Source organism: Peromyscus maniculatus, chromosome 12 (assembly GCF_049852395.1).
Source record: "Peromyscus maniculatus bairdii isolate BWxNUB_F1_BW_parent chromosome 12, HU_Pman_BW_mat_3.1, whole genome shotgun sequence".
In the NCBI taxonomy this organism is placed as follows: domain Eukaryota; kingdom Metazoa; phylum Chordata; class Mammalia; order Rodentia; family Cricetidae; genus Peromyscus; species Peromyscus maniculatus.
The window spans coordinates 4,680,189-4,697,337 of NC_134863.1; the positions used below are offsets into that span (position 1 = coordinate 4,680,189).

Below are 17,149 nucleotides of genomic sequence, written 5' to 3' on the forward strand. Positions count from 1 at the left end.
AACACCCCATCTCCCTGCAGGGCCTCTGTGGGGGTCTCAGGAGCCTCTGCAGCCTTGATTCTCTCATGTTTTTAATAATTTAACAAGCAACACGGTTAAGAAATGGTCTAATGCCAGGTGTGGGATACCTCCTCTCAAGTTTTTGATCAGGGTGTCCTGGAGCTCCCCCAAACAGCTTTGGCTCTGTCATTACTAGATTTTTCCTTATCCTTAAAACCAAGGATATTAACAGATGTTAACCTTGGTGGCTTTCAGGAGAAACTCTTATCTCAGTATGTGAACTCTTTGATTTATTTGTTTGTTTGTTTGCTTGTTTATTTATTTTTGGAGAGCACCAACGCAGTCCCCCACTACCACAAATTATGCAGTCGAGTTTCCCGAATTTGGGTAAATCACAGGGGTCAACACACCCCAAATGCACTGGGTGAGCCTCGCCCTGGGAAAACCACCTGCTTGATCACGGTATCTCTCCTGCCAGGTTAGTATAGTATGTGAACTCTTAGTGCACACCCAGCAGTTAAGTATTTGAGGATAAGCCATCAATCCGTCTTGCCTCAGAGACTTCCTTCCTATTAAACATCCAGTGCGTTAGCCCCTCTGAGGAGGCTTACCCCTCATATGTCTACTTGGGATTCCAGTGCTTCTGTGGTAAGATGGAAGGCAGAGACCAAAAAGGAAAACAGAAAACGCTTGGAAGCTCTCAGGCCAGCTAGCTTAACACATGCAGCAGCTAACTGAAACCAAAGCAGGTCTCCTTGAGTGAGGTGGAGGCTGGCAACCCTGTGGGGCAGGGGTTCTCAACCTTCCTAATGCCGCCATCCTTGAACAGTTCCTCATGTTGTGGTGACTCCCTATCAAAATCATTTTCGTTGGTACTTCATAACTGTAATTTTGACACTGGTATTAAACGTAATGTAAAGATCTGATATGAAGGATATCTGATATGAAGGATATCTGATATGAAGGATATCTGATATGAAGGATATCTGATATGCTACCCCGTGAAAGGATCGTTCAGCCCTCCCCAAAGGGGTTGCAACCCACGGGTTGAGAACCAATGACCTAGAATGTTTCAAGAAGGCAGAGGGGTCTCATGAAGGTCAATCAAGACCCTTGGAAGAGTGATAGTTGTTACACTTGAAAGACCCCCCAGGGGAGATCTTCCTTCAGGAGAGACCCCAAACCCAAGGAACACGCCAAAACCACAGATCAGATGCAAACAGCAAGAGGGTTTATTAGATACACAGGTACCCGGGGCCAAGTCTCTCGGAGGACTTGCGCGCCTTCCTAGGGCAAAGGGGACTTTTTATAGGATTCCAGGGGCAGAGGCGCGGTTACAGAAGCGAGAAGCATAGTTACAGGGCTCTTATTGGTTGTTTCAAAGAAGGCCAGGGTGAACTTGGGGTCGTATTCTTTAATTATCAGAAGTTTGATGTGTGGCTGACTTGGCCTTGCCCAGGGTATAGTGGGTGTTTTTCCAGCCCAGCTGCTTATTCCCCAAGGCCAGGGGGCCAGCCATAAAATATCCTGATTTGACTCGACTGTTTTTCTCCCATGGCCGCTGACCACAGTTATCTCTCTCCCAAGGCCAGATGGCCAGCCAGCCACAGCTGTGAACTCCTGTTTTTCTGATTCCTTCAGAATAGTGTTTCTTAGGCTAAGTTATTGGGACCGGGGGGGGGGGGGCATTTCATCGGCCCAACGCCCCATGTCCTCATAATGGAGTGGGGGTCTTTCACACTCAGATCACAGGGACCCCAAAAGACCACCATGGAGACTGAATCCCATATATAAAAACAAAGAGCCCTTTTCTTAAGCTCAGAGCTTGGTCTCTCTGTCTCTCCAATGCAGCAGTGAGAGCAGGGAACTCCGAGCCTGGGCGGGGTAGGGTTTTTATCATAGCAGTGGTTGGGCTGAGGGGCTTTCCAGGGTTCAGGACCCTGATTGGCTGACGTTTGTCTAGGGGTGGAGATGTGTGCTGTGAATGTTTGGAATGTCCCCTGGGTGGGGTCAGCTTATGGCTTTTTCTGGGTACCGGGTGGTACCTGCCAGTAAGCCTGTCGTCATGGCAGCTGTGTGGTCCAGCTGTTTTGCCCCCCCCCCCCCACAATAGGGTGTTTCAGAAGAATGTGAACAGGCTGTGACGTTGGCTGATCTGTCTGCACACACTGAATTACGGAGTAGGGTGAGAGAGGCCCTGGAACAACTTGATGGATGCTCCATTTGCAGAGAGTTCCTCTAGCTTCCGAAAAGCTCCATGGAAGGGCCAGCTGGATCCACTCCCAGCCAGATCTGGGAATGGAGGGTCCTAAACTTGCTCACTGGGAATTCCAGGCAAGGAGTCCAAAACCTGAGTGGTCCCTACCTGGACTTGCAGCGGAACAGGAAGTCTAGCCCTCTGGCTCTGCTGCTGCTGGCCGGCTGTTGTTTCATTCCAGTGATGGAGCAAGGCCACACCCTCAGGGCCTCAGGTGCTGTGCCCGAAGCCAAACCTGCTCTACATCTGAAGGCAGGGCTGAGTTGAACCTGAAAGGCCCAGAAAAACGGGGAGCTGGGAAGTAAGGGGATGGACTCGAATCTGCGGCTTCCCTCAGCAGCGCCTTCGCAAAGCCTTGTAACTGTCGGGTGGTGGGTGGCGGCGGGTGGCGGCGGGTGGCGGCGGGGCGGCGGGGGCGGCGGGGGCGGCACACTAGTGAGGCTCTCCAAAGAAACAGAACAGATAGAGCAATTATGTACATGGGATTTATTAGATTGGCTCACACGACGCGGTCCAGATAGTCCAAAAATGGCTGTCTCACACTAGAGAGGCCAAAAATCCAGTATTTGCTAAGTCTCTGAGGATGGCTATCTCAACGGTCCCAATCTGGTGCTGAAAGCCTGGAGGTTCCCAGAGAGCAGCTGGTCTTCAGTCTGTCGGAACCCCCAGGACGGCGGTTCTAATTTCAGGGAAGGAATGGTGTGGCAACAAGATAGATGGATGGCGCCAGTTAAGCTGTGGGCGTCAGCCTCACAGTTCTGGTTACTGTTCGCCATGCCTTCCAGCTTGCCAGGTATTCCCTTGCCCTGCACTCCGCCCCAGCTCAGCATCAGTTGAAACTTCACCCGCTGGGCCCCCGAGTCTCATGCTGGGGATATCCGGGTAGCCTGCCAACCAGCTGGGAGGAGCCGGTTAGAGGCAGCTGGGAGAAAGGGGGCAGATCCCAAGGCCAGGCTCTCCTTGCAGGCAGGCTAGCACACTGCCGCTGTGCGGAGCACAGTTCAGTCAGAGCTGCAGGACTTGATGCCACGGTGCTCCCAGGGGCTGCCAGAGGAGGGCAGGTCCGACACGCAGCATCGGCGCTCCATCTGCACGCTTCGGTGAGCGGTCATCTCAGATGGCGGCAGTGAGAAAAGACGCCTGGGAAGTCCTTGATTCCTGATGACTCAGTGAGGCTGAGGCACAGGCTCCACCACCTGTAGGGCGGGAGGACACAGTGGCACTCATCCCCAAGGCCTGTCCCGGCCCAGGTTCTCAGATCACAGATGGAAGCCCCGGACAGTAACAAAGCCCTTGGTGAAGAAGGGGGTCCCAGGTGGGCGGCTCAGGGACTCACCCAAGCCCGATGACCTCGGGGGGAACTTCCGCCTTTGCTCTGGGTCTGGTGGGAGGCAGGCAGGGCTGACTCAGGCCACTGGACCGCTTAAGCAACAGCAGCAACAACCAGGGTTGAAAAGATGGCTGAGCTGTTGGGAGCGCTTCTTGCTCTTGCAGAGAAGAACCCACGTGGTAGTTCACAACCATCCTTAACTCCAGTTCCAGTGGAGCTGAAGCCCTCTTCTGACCACAGGGTACATAACACACACACACACACACACACACACACACACACACACACACACACACACACACACACACAAGTCTAAAAGAAACCCTTTGAGTTAGGAGTAAAAAAATGCAGTCACCAACAGGCTGTTTCAAACAGAATGAAGTGACAATGTGTCAGTGAGACTGACCGAGGAGAGTCTCATGACTAAGAAAATGCAGCTCTCTAGAAGAGAGGAGTTTTGCTTATTTATTTTGAGACAGGGTCTGTCTATGTAGCCCTGGCTGTCCTGGTATAGACCAGTCTGGCCTCGAACTCAGACATCCACTTGCCTCTGCCTCCTAGTTCTTGGACTAAAGGTGTGTGCCACTACATCCAGCAGAATTTTATAGACTTATAGGCTCATGGCCACAGAAAGCCACTGATAAGACTCTCCAGTGGGCATTCGGAGAGATGGCCACCATGCATAGCATGATGAAGGTTCTGAAGAGGCCCCGGTGAGCGGTGAGCAGGAGAGGGCAGGGGCTCTAAGTGGGTTGCTCTGCCCTGGGTCATGTGAGCTGAAGAGGAATGGTTACCATCACACAGGATGTCAGCCAGCTGTGGAGGCCGGGATGTCAGCCTGTGGAGGCCGGGATGTCAGCCAGCCTTGGATCTTTGCTCCTGGGGATATAAGCAATTTCATAAAGACCAGTCCCTGAGCATCATAAATTGAGACAAAAAAAAAATCACGGTCATGATGTCTGTGAACAGATAAAACAGAACATTGTTTTAGCTACAAACAACTGAACTCCCCATACCCGTGAGAACTCATTGGAGTGACTGCTGCTTCTCAAAGGCTTTTTTCTATCTTTTAAGGTACTGGGGATTGAACCTGGGGCCTTGTGCATGGTAAGCAAGTGCTCTACCTTGAGCAAAATTAATAAAACATGTATGCTGTGTGTATCTACCTCAGACATTCAGGTAGGACTGCTGTTATGGTTTGGATCTTAAATGTCCTCCAATGGCTGTGTGTTGAAAGCTGGCGTGCTAGCCTGTGGCATTATTGGGATGGTAGACCGGACCTTTAAGATGTGGGGCTTACGGGAAGGAAGTTAGATCACTGGTGACATGCCTTTGAAATGGGTGCTGGGACCTCAGGTCCTCCTTTGTTTCCAGGTGTCATGCAGTGAACAGGTTTCTTCCAGCACCTACTTCTGCTGTGATGTACCGCCTCATTCCAGGGTCAGGAACCATGGACTGGAAGCTCTGAAACCAGAAGCCAAACCAACCTTGTTTACAGCTGTTCGTCACTGCAGTTTGTCATGTAACGGAAGGCTGACCACTGAGTAGGTGACACTGGAAAGAGGAAGCCGTGTTCTGGGAGGATCGTGAGAACAGGCAAAGCTCCAACGGTAGCGGATGGCTGGAGCCGGTGTGGCTGGAGCCGGTGTGGCTGAGCACCGTGTGAGAGGAGCAAGAAGGGAAGGGAGATAGGAGGCGAGCCCTTCAGAGGATGGGGTGTGGTAGGGATCCTCCATGAAAGGGAAAGGGGACAGAAACATATACAGAAGAACGGGGGGCCAAGGGGATCCTGATGGGGTGGGAAGCTCTTGCTGAGATCGGAGCCACAGAAGAAGAATGAGCTGCCATTTGGGACCTTGCAGTCCACGTGCTGCGGCCACCACTGACCACTCACATGATCGCAGGTGGAACCAGAAGGCCGCTCTGCAACCCACAGAGTTGGTCTGTCGTTGTTTGAAACCGCAGTGTCCTGGGTGACCATGAATGTCATTGTTTGAAACCGCAGTGTCCTGGGTGGCCATGAATGTCATTGTTTGAAACCGCAGTGTCCTGGGTGGCCATGAATGTCATTGTTTGAAACCGCAGTGTCCTGGGTGACCATGAATGTCATTGTTTGAAACCGCAGTGTCCTGGGTGGCCATGAATGTCATTGTTTGAAACCACAGTGTCCTGGGTGGCCATGAATGTCATTGTATGAAACTGCAGTGTCCTGGGAGACCATGAAGCAGTAGGTGATGGTTAGGTGACATTGGAGAGCCACAAGAGCCCAAAGCAAGGCCACGGCCACGGCCCAGCTTGGTAAACTGTTGTAGGTGTGTTACCATTGTAAGGTGGGTTACTTTTATTTATGTTGCATTTGCTTGACTCTGTGAAGCTGTGTTACTGTGCCTGTCTAAAACACCTGATGGTCTAATAAAGAACTGAACGGCCAATGGCAGAAGAAAGGATAGGCGGGCTGGCAGGCAGGAAGTAGATATAGAAGGAGAAATCTGAGAGAGGGCAGAGGAGGAGGACTCCAGGGCCCAGCCACTCAGCTACACAACCAGTCATGGAGTAAGAGTAGGATTTACAGAAGTTAGAGAACAGGAAAAGTCCAGAGGCAAAAGGTAGATGGGATCATTTAAGTTAAGAAAATTAAGCCAGGCTAAGGCCAGGCATTCATAAGGAAGAATAGGCCTCCATATGTGATTTATTTGGGAGCTGGGTGGCAGGCCCCCTCAAAAGAACAAAAACAAACAGCAGTAACCCATTGAGTTTCATTGGGTTATTACAGGAAGAAAAATGACTCAAGGACAGTTGCTTCACCAAAGCCCACTGCAGCATGGGTGACAGCTCTGTTATGGGTCTGAGATTCTCGGACCCACAACCATGACCTGAAAGACATCTACATCTCTGCAAACCTGAGTCCAGTGACAGGAGGAGGGACCAGAGCGAGCTGAGAACAAAGAAGGCTTAGAGAGAGAAAAATCTGAGCCCTGGCTATCAAAGCGGTGGAAAGAGGGGTAATGGCCCCAGTGGCCCCAGTGGCCCCAGTGGCAGCCCTGGTCGGGCCACGGCTTTCAGAGGGCACCTAGCAGAACTGGTATGGACCAGAAGAATCTGTTAAATTAAAACAAAGCATGGTGGGCTCCCAGCAAGGCTGTGGCCAGCCTTGGATTTGGGGACAAGTGAGGCAGGCGTTGGGGGTTATAGTACCTATGGGGGTGGCCAGCGGGGTGTGTGTGTGGGGGGACTCTATTGCCAGCCGGTGGGTGGTGCAGGCTGGTGGCAGCCAGAGTTCCAGCCCTGGCTACAGACAGGACAGTGGAGGGAGCTGAGAGAAGAACTCGTAAGGAGCTGCTCATGTCCTCACTCTCTCCGTCCCTTGCTTGGTCTGGTTCCCACGCTCATAACTGGAAAAGGTTAATGGGGTAGGGGGTGGGGTGGGGGTGGAGTCGGGAGGTGGGGGGTGGGAGGGTGGGAGGGTGGGGGGCACAGAAACACACACAAGGAATGGAGACAGCGAAAAAGAAACTACAACCACAGGACACAGATCGGTGGTGTTTTCTGAATTGAAGATTTTGACCCATTGTTTTAAAATTATTTTCAAAAATAAGAAATAACATAACAAACAATCCATACAACATAAAACAGACAAAACTATGATTTGGTGGCCACCTCCTATTTCCAGAACCGATTCTTTAAAACCAAACAGGGCCCTCCAGTGTCCTGAGGGTCCCTCTGACTCAGGAAGTAATGCTGTGTTCAGGCTTCCCATGAGTCCCACAGATGCGCTGCAGACAGAAAGGATCATTACCTACACCTCCAGAGGCTTTCAGATGCCTCCTTTTCAGTCTGAATGGTGAGGACATGTAGGTGGCCTCCTCCAAATGCAAATGCTGGGCCCCTAGGCTCTCTCAGCTCCCAGCATGCCAGAAGCCCTCAGGTTCCCAAGGCCTTTGTATGGATGACAGGGATTGGGAACTGGTGGCTCTCTCTAAATGCTGGGTCTACCTGATTTTTCGGCTCCCAGTTCACTGGAGCTCCAGGGCCCAAGGCTGGTCAGAAGAAAACCCGAATCAGGCTGAACACCCAGATCTCAGTGGAACCTCCAAATGTTATGGGTCTGGGGTGGCTCAGAGATTCATGATAACCATGAATACATTTCAATAAGAAGAACATTTTATTCAGACACCAGCACCAGGACCACACCCAACAGCACTCCTAAGATGCAGCCCCGAGCCATATTTTTTGGTTTTTCCAGACAGGGTTTCTCTGTGTAGCCCTGGCTGTCTTGGAACTCCCTCTGTAGACCAGGCTGGCCTTGAACTGAGAGATCCATCTGCCTCTGCTTCTGTCCAGAATGCTAGGATTAAAGGCGTGCGGCACCACACTCAGCAGAGGCTAATTTTAACATATATGTCTGGCAGAAAGCACGCTTGATCACAAGAGCAGGAATAGTGTCTAATCTTATGACCTGTTGTCTTTCAAGAACAACAACATTTTCAAGGTCAATTTTGAGAATAGTCTTCAGCATCTGGGAAAAGGGGAAGTGGGCTGACAAGGTACAGCCTATACAAACGAGGGCTTTACATACTACAGACATTTTTGTTTTGTATATATGTATATCTTTTTTTTTTTTTTTTTTTTTTTTGGTTTTTTTCGAGACAGGGTTTCTCTGTGTAGCTTTGCGCCTTTCCTGGAACTCACTTGGTAGTCCAGGCTGGCCTCGAACTCACAGAGATCCTCCTGGCTCTGCCTCCCGAGTGCTGGGATTAAAGGCGTGCGCCACCACCGCCCGGCCTATATATGTATATCTTAAGCATGGTAAATAAACCTTAAACGCGATGTTAGCCATCACAACTCAGGAAAGCTGGAAACCTGGAGCAACTAGCAGGCAGCTCAACAGACTGAAGAGTGTCCTTTCTGCTGGTCTGGGCCTCTTCCAAGCAGCTCTGTGTGTTTCTCAGCGGTCCTTACTGCTTATACAAGATTAGGGATGGAGGGACCTAGTGAATCTGGTTAGTTTCAGGGACTGCCTGAAGCTTCTGAGTTGTTTACTCTTAATCCTGAAAATTGAGAAACACCAGTTCCAAAATTTTTGAGCCAAATTTGAAGCAAGCTTCAATTAGATACTGGCCAGGATGATGGACTCAGGCCAGGTCTATTCCCAGGTTCCCGGGAATGGCAACAAGTCACATTTTGATGAGTCTTACAAAGGCACAACCACAATGCTGCCATATTTCCAATTGGGTTCAATGAGGCAATCATATTCTGACATATTTCCTGCCCGCATACCTCCCACCCATGTGTGATCAAGCACATCCAGTACAGAGGGGTCAAATACACACAGGGCAAACAGGAACTCATTCTTAACTGTCTTAACTGCAAACAGAACCCTTAACCTGCCAGGTCTGTTTTCCCTGTTTTGGTCTCACATTAACTTGCAAGGTGTATTGTTCTTGTTCCTGTTCTGGTCTCACATTTACTTCTGGAGTCTTAAGGAGCCTCCTGTTGAAACATCCTGTGACTTAAGGAGCGTCCCTGAAGGACGGAATGTATCAACTCACAGGTATTGTTATACAATAATGACAAAAACCGTCTACAAAGTATCTGCAACTGGGCAGCCGGGTTGGATGGGCCCCTGGTAGCCCAGTGTTCTGTAGACCTTGAAGTCTGTATCAATAACCATGTTTAGTCTAAAGAAGGGTTGTATAAGGGAGGCAGAGGCAGGCGGACCTCTGTGAGCTCGAGGACAGCCTGGTCTACAGAGGGAGATCCAGGACAGGCACCAAAACTACACAGAGAAACCCTGTCTCGAAAAACAAACAAACAAACAAACAAACAAACAAACAAACAAACAAACAAACAAAAGAGTTGTATGTAGCCTGGGAGAAGGGTAGAATATATCCACTCCACCAAGGTGTCATACCTGACTGTCGTGAGTCTAGCTGCTGGGTGAGGGCATGGCTGAGGGGACAGAGGTGAGGTAAGGCTGCAAGGCCAAGAGAGTGCCTCAGTCAACAATGTGTGACCCCTTCCCAACCCAAATGTTTCAGGGGCCGGGAGCCATCTCCTGTAGGGCCTAGGAGGCTCCAGAAACTTCCTCTCACACATAGTATCCACTTGAAACCAATATTTCCAGGTGGGTGGTGTGAGGCTGTCTTAGTCAGGGTTTCTATTGCTGTGAAGAGACACCACGACCACGGCAACTCTTATAAAGGAAAACATGTAATTGAGGTGGCTTGCTTACAGTTCAGAGATTCAGTCTATTATCACAGCATGCAGGCAGACATGGTGCTGGAGAAGTAGCTGAGAGTCCTAGGTCTTTTAGGCAACAGGAAGTGGTCTTTCTCATTAGGTGTAGCTTGAGCATATATGAAGTCTCAAAGCCTGCCTCCACAGTGACACACTTCCTCAAACAAGACCACATCTACTAATAGTGCCATTCTCTTTGAAGGCTATTTTCTTTCAAACCACCAAATTCTACTCCCTGGCCCCCAAAGGCCTGTAACCATATCATAATGCAAAAATGTATTCAATCCAACTTCAAAAGTCCCCATAATCAGCCAGGCGGTGGTGGCGCACGCCTTTAATCCCAGCACTCGGGAGGCAGAGGCAGGTGGATCTCTGTGAGTTCGAGGCCAGCCTGGTCTACAGAGCTAGTTCCAGGAAAGGCGCAAAGCTACACAGAGAAACCCTGTCTCGAAAAACCAAAAAAAAAAAAAAAAAAAAAAAGGTCCCCATAATTTATCACAGTCTCAAACTTATTTAAAAGTCTAAAGTTCAAAGTCTTTTCTGAGATTTATGCAATCTCTTACTTTCAACTTATAATGGCACAGGATATACAAAACCATTGCAAAACATGGGAAAGGGAGCACAATGAGGAAATACTGGACTAAGGCAAGACCAAAAACCAGCTGGGCAAACTCTACACTCTGCCTCTCCAGGTCTGATGTCAAAGTGCTCTTCAGATCTCCAACTCCTTCTGCTTTATTGACTGCAGCACACTTCTCTCTCGGGCTGGGTCCACTCCCTGTTAGCAGCTCTCCTCGGCAGGTGTCCCATGGCTCTCCAGTATCTTGGGGTCTCCAAAGCAATCCAGGCTTCATCGTCACAGCTTCACACAATGGCCTCTCTGGCCTCCACTCAGGGACACCCCTGACACGTGCCTGGCCTCAGCAGCTTTATTCCATAGCCCTTTCTTCTATCCTTGACTCAAGACAGAACCACACGACCGAAGCTGCCAAATTCTGCTGCTTGCTGGGGCTGGAACATGGCCCCTCCTTCAGTTACATCTTCACCAGCTTTCTGTCCTTCACTGCCTAAGCTTGGCTGTCCTGAAACTGGATCTCTAGACCAGGCTGGGCTCTAACTCAGAGATCCGCCAGCCTCTGCCTTCTGAGTGCTGGGATCAAAGGTGTGGGTCACCACCACACCAGGCTCTAAGTTTTTCTTTAGTTCCTTTTCACAAGTTGGAAACAGCTGGGTGGGATCTTACCCTCAGGTCACCGCTCCCTTTATTCCATTTCTTCATCCGTGTATCTCCTTGAACACAGAACTTAGCTCCATTCCACTTCCTGGTGCCCCTTTTCTCAATCTGTACATTTTGTATTTTTATTTGCTCAGCTTGCTGCTTTTCATTATAAATCTTCATTAGAGTTATCACCAATAACCACATGACAGAGTCTACTAGGTTGTTTTGAGATTTCCTTTGCCAGTGGAATTAATCCAAAGCCCTTCACGTTAGCCTCAGGCAGACTTCTCAGACAAAGGCAAAAAGCCGCCATGTTCTTCACCAAAATATCACAAGAATGATCTCTAGGCACATGTTAATATTCTTCTCCTTTGAAACCTCTTGAGCCAGGACCCCCGCCCCACAGTTTATTAAATCTGTCTCCCATGTTCCTACTGGTGTGGCCCATTAGGCAGCACTTAAAGCATTCCACTGCTTTTCTAATCCACAGTCCCCAGGTCCATATTACTCTAAACAAAAACATGGTCAGGCCTATCACAGCAATAGCCCAGTCCCTGGTACCAACTTCTGTCTCCGTTAGGGTTTCTACTGCTGTGAAGAGACACCATGACCCCAGCAACTCTTACAAAGGAAATTATTTAATTGGAGTGGTTTGCTTACAGTTCAGAGGTTCAGTCCATCACCATGGTGGGACATGGCAGCATGCAGGCAGACATGGTGCTGGAGAGGTAGCTGGGAGTCCTATGTCTTTCAGGGAACAGGAAGTGGTCTGTTTTACGGGATGTGGCTTGAGCACATATGGGATCTCAAAGTCCACCTCCACAGTGACACACTTCCTCAAACAAGGACCTGCCTCCTAATAGTACCATTCTCTTTGGGGGCTATTTTCTTTCAAACCACCACAGAAGGTCCTAGAACGAGGTGAAGTCTGCAAAATTAAAGTTGAGACGAGGGTGTCCCTGGGCTGAATGTGATTCTTGGCTCCTCTTTTGTCTCAGGGACAAGGATAACCACATGTCCTGTCTGAGAATCCTCAGGGGTCAGAAAGCTCCGATTGTGTCAGCGGTGAGAGGGCTTCAGAGGGCTGGTGAAGTGGTGATGCTCACTAGCGGGACTGTCTCTTGCTCTGATAACGGTACCTTTACAAGCCGAACACACGAATGGGCTGCTGGAGGCAGGGGTGAGCAGATGAGTGAACAATGTTCCCTCTCATCCTGGACTCAGCACCCAGTGGCTCATCCCCTGTCTCCCAGGATGTACGAGGAGGAAGGAGCAACAGCAACCGGTCCTAGACATGGCTACAGCCATGACTGCACAAGGCTGTGCAAAGTACCTGTGTCCACAGAGGCCTGCCCCACCCCTTTGGCAGAGGACGGTGTTGGTCAATGAGGTGGCCTCTGCCCAGCTGATTAGGACTGGTGAAGTCTGTGCCACGTGAGGGAGAGAAGGGGCATGGGCTCATTAGAGATATGGGTGTCCACCATCACATGTGACTTGCAGACAAGGTGACTTGCTCAGTGTTACCCAGTGCATGGGATTCAAGGGCCAGGAATCTTCCAGCTTTTTGTAGGAGAATGAGCATGTGGGAACGGCTCTTGGGCCACTCTGGCTATGGTTTGGATATGGGTATCATGGACTATTCACAGGCTTAGATACTAGCCCCCCCGGTGGTGTGAGGAGGCGGGGCCTTTGGGGATCATAAGTTCTTTATGAAAGGGAAAAAGCTTCAGAGAGCTCCGTTTACCTTTTGCCACGTGAGGTCAGAAGGAGAAGGCACCGTCTGTGAGGCAGGAAATGAGCCTTCAGCAGGCAGAACTGGCCGGAGCCCTTGGACTCCGCAGTTTTGGAATGTGTAAAATAGGACTTTCTGTTGTTATTAGACACCCACTGGGTGGCATCGTACTGTAGCCCACCAGAGTAAGATGCTTCTGGAGTCATTGCCTAAGGCCACAGGGGATAAGGTCCTGCATGCTGAGTGGCTGAAACAATAGAAACTGGTTCTATCATGTCTCTGAAGGCTGGAAGTCCAAAGGCAGGTTATCACCAGGTTCTTCCTAAGGATTCTAGAGAGAGGATCTGACACAAGATGCCTTGGCATGGAGATGGAGGCCTTTTCTTGACATCCCTCATCAACAGCGTCTGTTCAATTTTTCCATTTTCATGTCCATTTCAAAAAGGACACCAATTTACTGGCTTAGGGTCCCATCCCTGATCTCATTTAAGCTTAATTACCTCCTGATAACTCCTGTCTGGGCATATAGGCCCAGAGGAGAACCTAGCTTCAGCCTATGAGTGAGGTGCAGTTTACTCTGTAGCAGGCGCACGCGCAGTGGGCAGAGAGCAGGGAGATAGGTCCCCTGCTACCTTTTCTTTTTAAAGCTGCTTTGTTCTAGGATGGAAAGACCCAAGTTGAAGGCTCTTCAGAGCTTAGAAGGCATCAGAGCACCCCGCTCCTTCTGAGACCCTGGTTTCCTGCTGTGTGAAAAGGTGCTTTCACTGCCCTGAGGATGCATGCTCTCGTCCCAGTTCACAGGCATTTAAAAGTGAACAAGAAATCTTTTTCTGAGAGGCTCAGCTTCTCAGGGGAGTTGAGGTCACTCTCCCTCAGGGAGATGAGTCCACCAGCCAGCTCCTGGGTTCTGGTCCACAAGTTTCCAGCAGGTGCTTCCTCGCAGTATGCTTCTATGGGACAAAGGCAGAGCCACCAAGGCTGCCATCAGACCATTCTGGTAAGTGACCTGCAGAGCCCAGAAAGCCTGGGAGGGTGGTGAGCAGGGACCAGGGGTGCAATGACCCTCTTCTCAAAGCAGGGAGGAGAGTGTTTCCCAGCTGGCGGGGGCCCCAGGAGCAGTGGCCGTGGGAAGCAGACTGCTGTGGTCGTAAGCCATGGCCTGGACTTCCGTCCTGCTCATGCTGGTGGCCCACCTGACAGGTAAGGAATTCTTGGGGCCCAGAGCCTCCTGGCCCCTCCTCTTGCCCTGCTCTGCCCCGGTGATGGCCACGGTTCTGTCTTCTCAGGTTGTGGCCCTCAGCCCACGCTGTATCAGCCACCGTCTGCCTCTTCCTCGCTTGGAACCACCATCCGCCTCTCCTGTGCCCTGAGCAGCAACTATAACATCAACATTTACAGCATCTACTGGTACCAGCAGCATCCAGGCCACCCTCCCAGGTTCCTGCTGAGATATTTCTCACGCTCAGACAAGCACCAGGGTCCCAAGATACCCCCTCGCTTCTCCGGATCCAAAGATGTGGCCAGGAACCTGGGGTATCTGTGGATCTCTGAACTGCAGCCTGAGGACGAGGCTATGTATTATTGTGCCATGGGGCTCCGGAGCCAGGAAAAGGAGAACTGGATGGAGAGGGAGAGAGGAGGAGAAAAGTAGTTTACAGATTTAGAATCCCAGGCTCTGGAGGTGCCCTTTGCTTTGCTCAGTGAGGCTGGTATAGGAAGGAGGGGTAGAGCATTGGGGTTTCACAGAGCCAAGATGGAGCCATTCAGCTTTTCCATGTCTTGCAATGTTGCTGTGAGCCCCACTGGAGGCTGGATTATAGAATTAAAGCTCTTTTTCTGAGTTTGGCTTGGCTGGTTTGTGATTTCAGAACCAGTGTAATAACTGGCTAGTCCCCAGAACCTGACTAGTCACTCTCAGATTGGCCAGGCACCATGAACGGCATAATCATTATGATCACAGGTCAAGTGGATGACAGAAACATCTTGGAGGGGGACCTCCTTGCCAGGGACAGCGTCTTCTATTGTCACCCTCACAGTCACAGAGTAAAGTTTAGGAAACACCATCACTGGCCCTCTACTTCGGGGGAGAGCGGATGTCAAGTGCCAGGCTTAGAGCAGGTTCCCCTCCTTGGTACTAGTGATGTTGGGATGGGGCTGCCTTGTCACGGAGCTGCCTTGTGTTGTAGGTGCTGAGCAACTTCTCTGGCCTCTGCTACCAGATGCAGTACACAGCACATGACCCCACTGTGAGTGATGACAACCCCGGGTGGATCCAGATATCAGTAAAGGTCCCCGGGGTGAGCTACAGCTACCTTCTGTGCAGGGGAGTGATAGGCCAGCCAGCATTTTCTCAAAGGCCGGATTGTTATCAGCCTTGAGTTGTGGACCATACTGACTGCTGAAATACCCAGCTCTATCTTTGGAGCAAAGCAGCAGCCTCAGCAATGGGTGAATGACCAGTGCGGCTGCCGGCAAAGCTAACTGAGAGGAACAGGCTGGGCAGGGCAGGATGTGGTCCTCACCAGCTCCTGCCGGGGTTTCAGCAATCCCTGCTTGGGGTGTCATTGGGGCCTCCTCAGCTTTTGGGTTCTGAATCATGGCCTGTGGAGAGACCTTGAAATATGAGGTGCATGGTCCACTGAAGCCACACTAGCCTTGCTGGCTGCAGAGGGCTGGAAGAGTCCTGGCCACAGTGTGGTGCCTGGAACTTCAGGGAGGCAGTCTAGAATGTGCCCTAAGAGTGAGAGTCTGTATGTGAGGTGTCTGTACCGTATGGACATGCTTTGCCTCAGGGAGGTGCTGGCAAATGGTGTCCTTTGTGGCTTCAGACATGGTTGAGAACACCTGTTTACCACTGCTATATGATCCCAAGGGTCCCCTCCTGAGAAGTGCCTCCTGAGGCCCATGACTCTCTCGATCTGTGAAACAATGGCCTCGGCTTATGCCATGCTCTGGCACCCTCTGGCTTCCATGCCCTCAGATCACACAAGTTCTTTGCATGTGGCCTTCGCCCTGTGGAAAGGATTCTGGGAGCACGGTTTTCAAGGACAGTTAGTGGTCTTCCGCTCTTGTTTTTCACCATCTGAGGTTCTGGCTGTAACAAGGAATCCAGGCAGCAGGAGAGGCTTGGCCTCTTCCACCCTCTGGTTCCTCCTATCCCACCAGCTCCAAGGAAGATGAGACCTTAGAGCTGGCTTGCCACAGCAAAGACCTACCTGTGTCTGGCCTGAAGCCCAATGCTTCCTTTATATGGAAAGGGAAACATTTTAATTTATTATTACTTAATCATGTTTGTGTGTGAGGTCAGAGGACAGCTTGAGGGAGTCATTTCTTTTCCCATCATGTGTGCCTAGGGATCAAACCCAGGGCCTAAGACTTGGTTGGCAGCAAGCACCTTCACCTGCTGAGCTGAACCCTCTTGACGGCCTAACACTGACGAATTTACGTGAACTGCGTAACTAGCTTTGCCTGTCATGGGTGTGGCCTGTCCTTCCTTCATGTCCGGTAATTATCTACCTTTGATCTGAGTTGTTTCTCTCCCAGCCTCCCCTGGGCTTCCTACCCCTCCGTAGCCTTGCCTCGTCCTCTGTCCTAACCGTCCGTTTGTCCAGACTCACTTCCCTTCACCTGCTGACTGCTTCCTATATTCTAAGGCACCAGGCAAGCCATAGCCGAAGTCCCCAGCTTCTGGTGGCTACATTCAAATACAGTGACCATGTGCGTTGGCATGGTCTGTAGTCCCCGCTACTTGGTAGCTTGAGGCAGAAGATCGCTTCAGTCCAGGGGTTTTTAGCCTGGGACAAAGTGAGACTTCCCATCTTTGAAAGTAGTTTTAAAACAACAATAAAAAAGTAAGAAGAAACAGGAAAAATGATTTCTAAGATATACTTTATTTAACACAACATGTCCCAAATATAATCATTTTAATGAGCAGCCAATATCACAGGCACGTATGAGCATTGTTTTTTCTTTGGTACTCCATCTTTGAAATCCGGTATGTATTTTACAGTTGTGGTTTATCTCAGCTCAGACCCCCAGCAACTGCATATGGTGTATGAGAAGACCACAGATTGGAGGGACAGAATTCAGGTTCCTCATCATCCAGCCTTCGGAGGCTGGTCAGAGCCTGTGCTGAAAGTCCTGTCCCTTCCAGCTGCGCGGTCCATTTCTGCCCTGTTCAGCTAACTGCCGCTGATCAGATGCCTGGTGCGCTTGGTCGCCTCCAAACCTCCGCTCAAGCTGTTCACACTGGGAGGGTTTCCTGTCGCTGGACTGTGTCCACCCTCTGCACGGATGCAAGGCTCCCCGGCAATCTCACCTCCCCCCTCCTTAGGCAACCGTTTCCTGGCCGCTCTGCAGTTGTTTCCTCCCTCC

General features: G+C 50.5%; 1 protein-coding gene and 1 non-coding gene across 6 annotated transcripts; one reads left to right on the top strand and one right to left on the bottom strand.

The window, feature by feature from the left end:
• Positions 1-322: 322 nt before the first annotated feature.
• Positions 323-486, bottom strand: LOC121821828 (U1 spliceosomal RNA). Its single transcript, XR_006062716.2, has one exon. It is a non-coding gene; the product is annotated as a U1 spliceosomal RNA (small nuclear RNA).
• A 7,900-nt stretch (positions 487-8,386) lies between these two features.
• Positions 8,387-14,615, top strand: LOC102927843 (immunoglobulin omega chain-like). Of its 5 annotated transcripts, XM_076548453.1 has the most exons (5): positions 8,387-9,138; positions 12,042-12,108; positions 13,437-13,772; positions 13,851-13,975; positions 14,062-14,615. In XM_076548453.1, the coding sequence occupies exons 4-5, from the start codon at positions 13,930-13,932 to the stop codon at positions 14,424-14,426; spliced, it is 411 nt and encodes a 136-aa protein (XP_076404568.1). In that variant the 5' UTR covers positions 8,387-9,138; positions 12,042-12,108; positions 13,437-13,772; positions 13,851-13,929; the 3' UTR covers positions 14,427-14,615. The 5 variants fall into 5 exon arrangements, with proteins under 5 accessions (XP_076404568.1, XP_076404567.1, XP_076404569.1 ...); XM_076548452.1 differs by having other exon boundaries at positions 12,042-13,772; XM_076548454.1 differs by lacking the exon at positions 12,042-12,108.
• Positions 14,616-17,149: the final 2,534 nt, after the last annotated feature.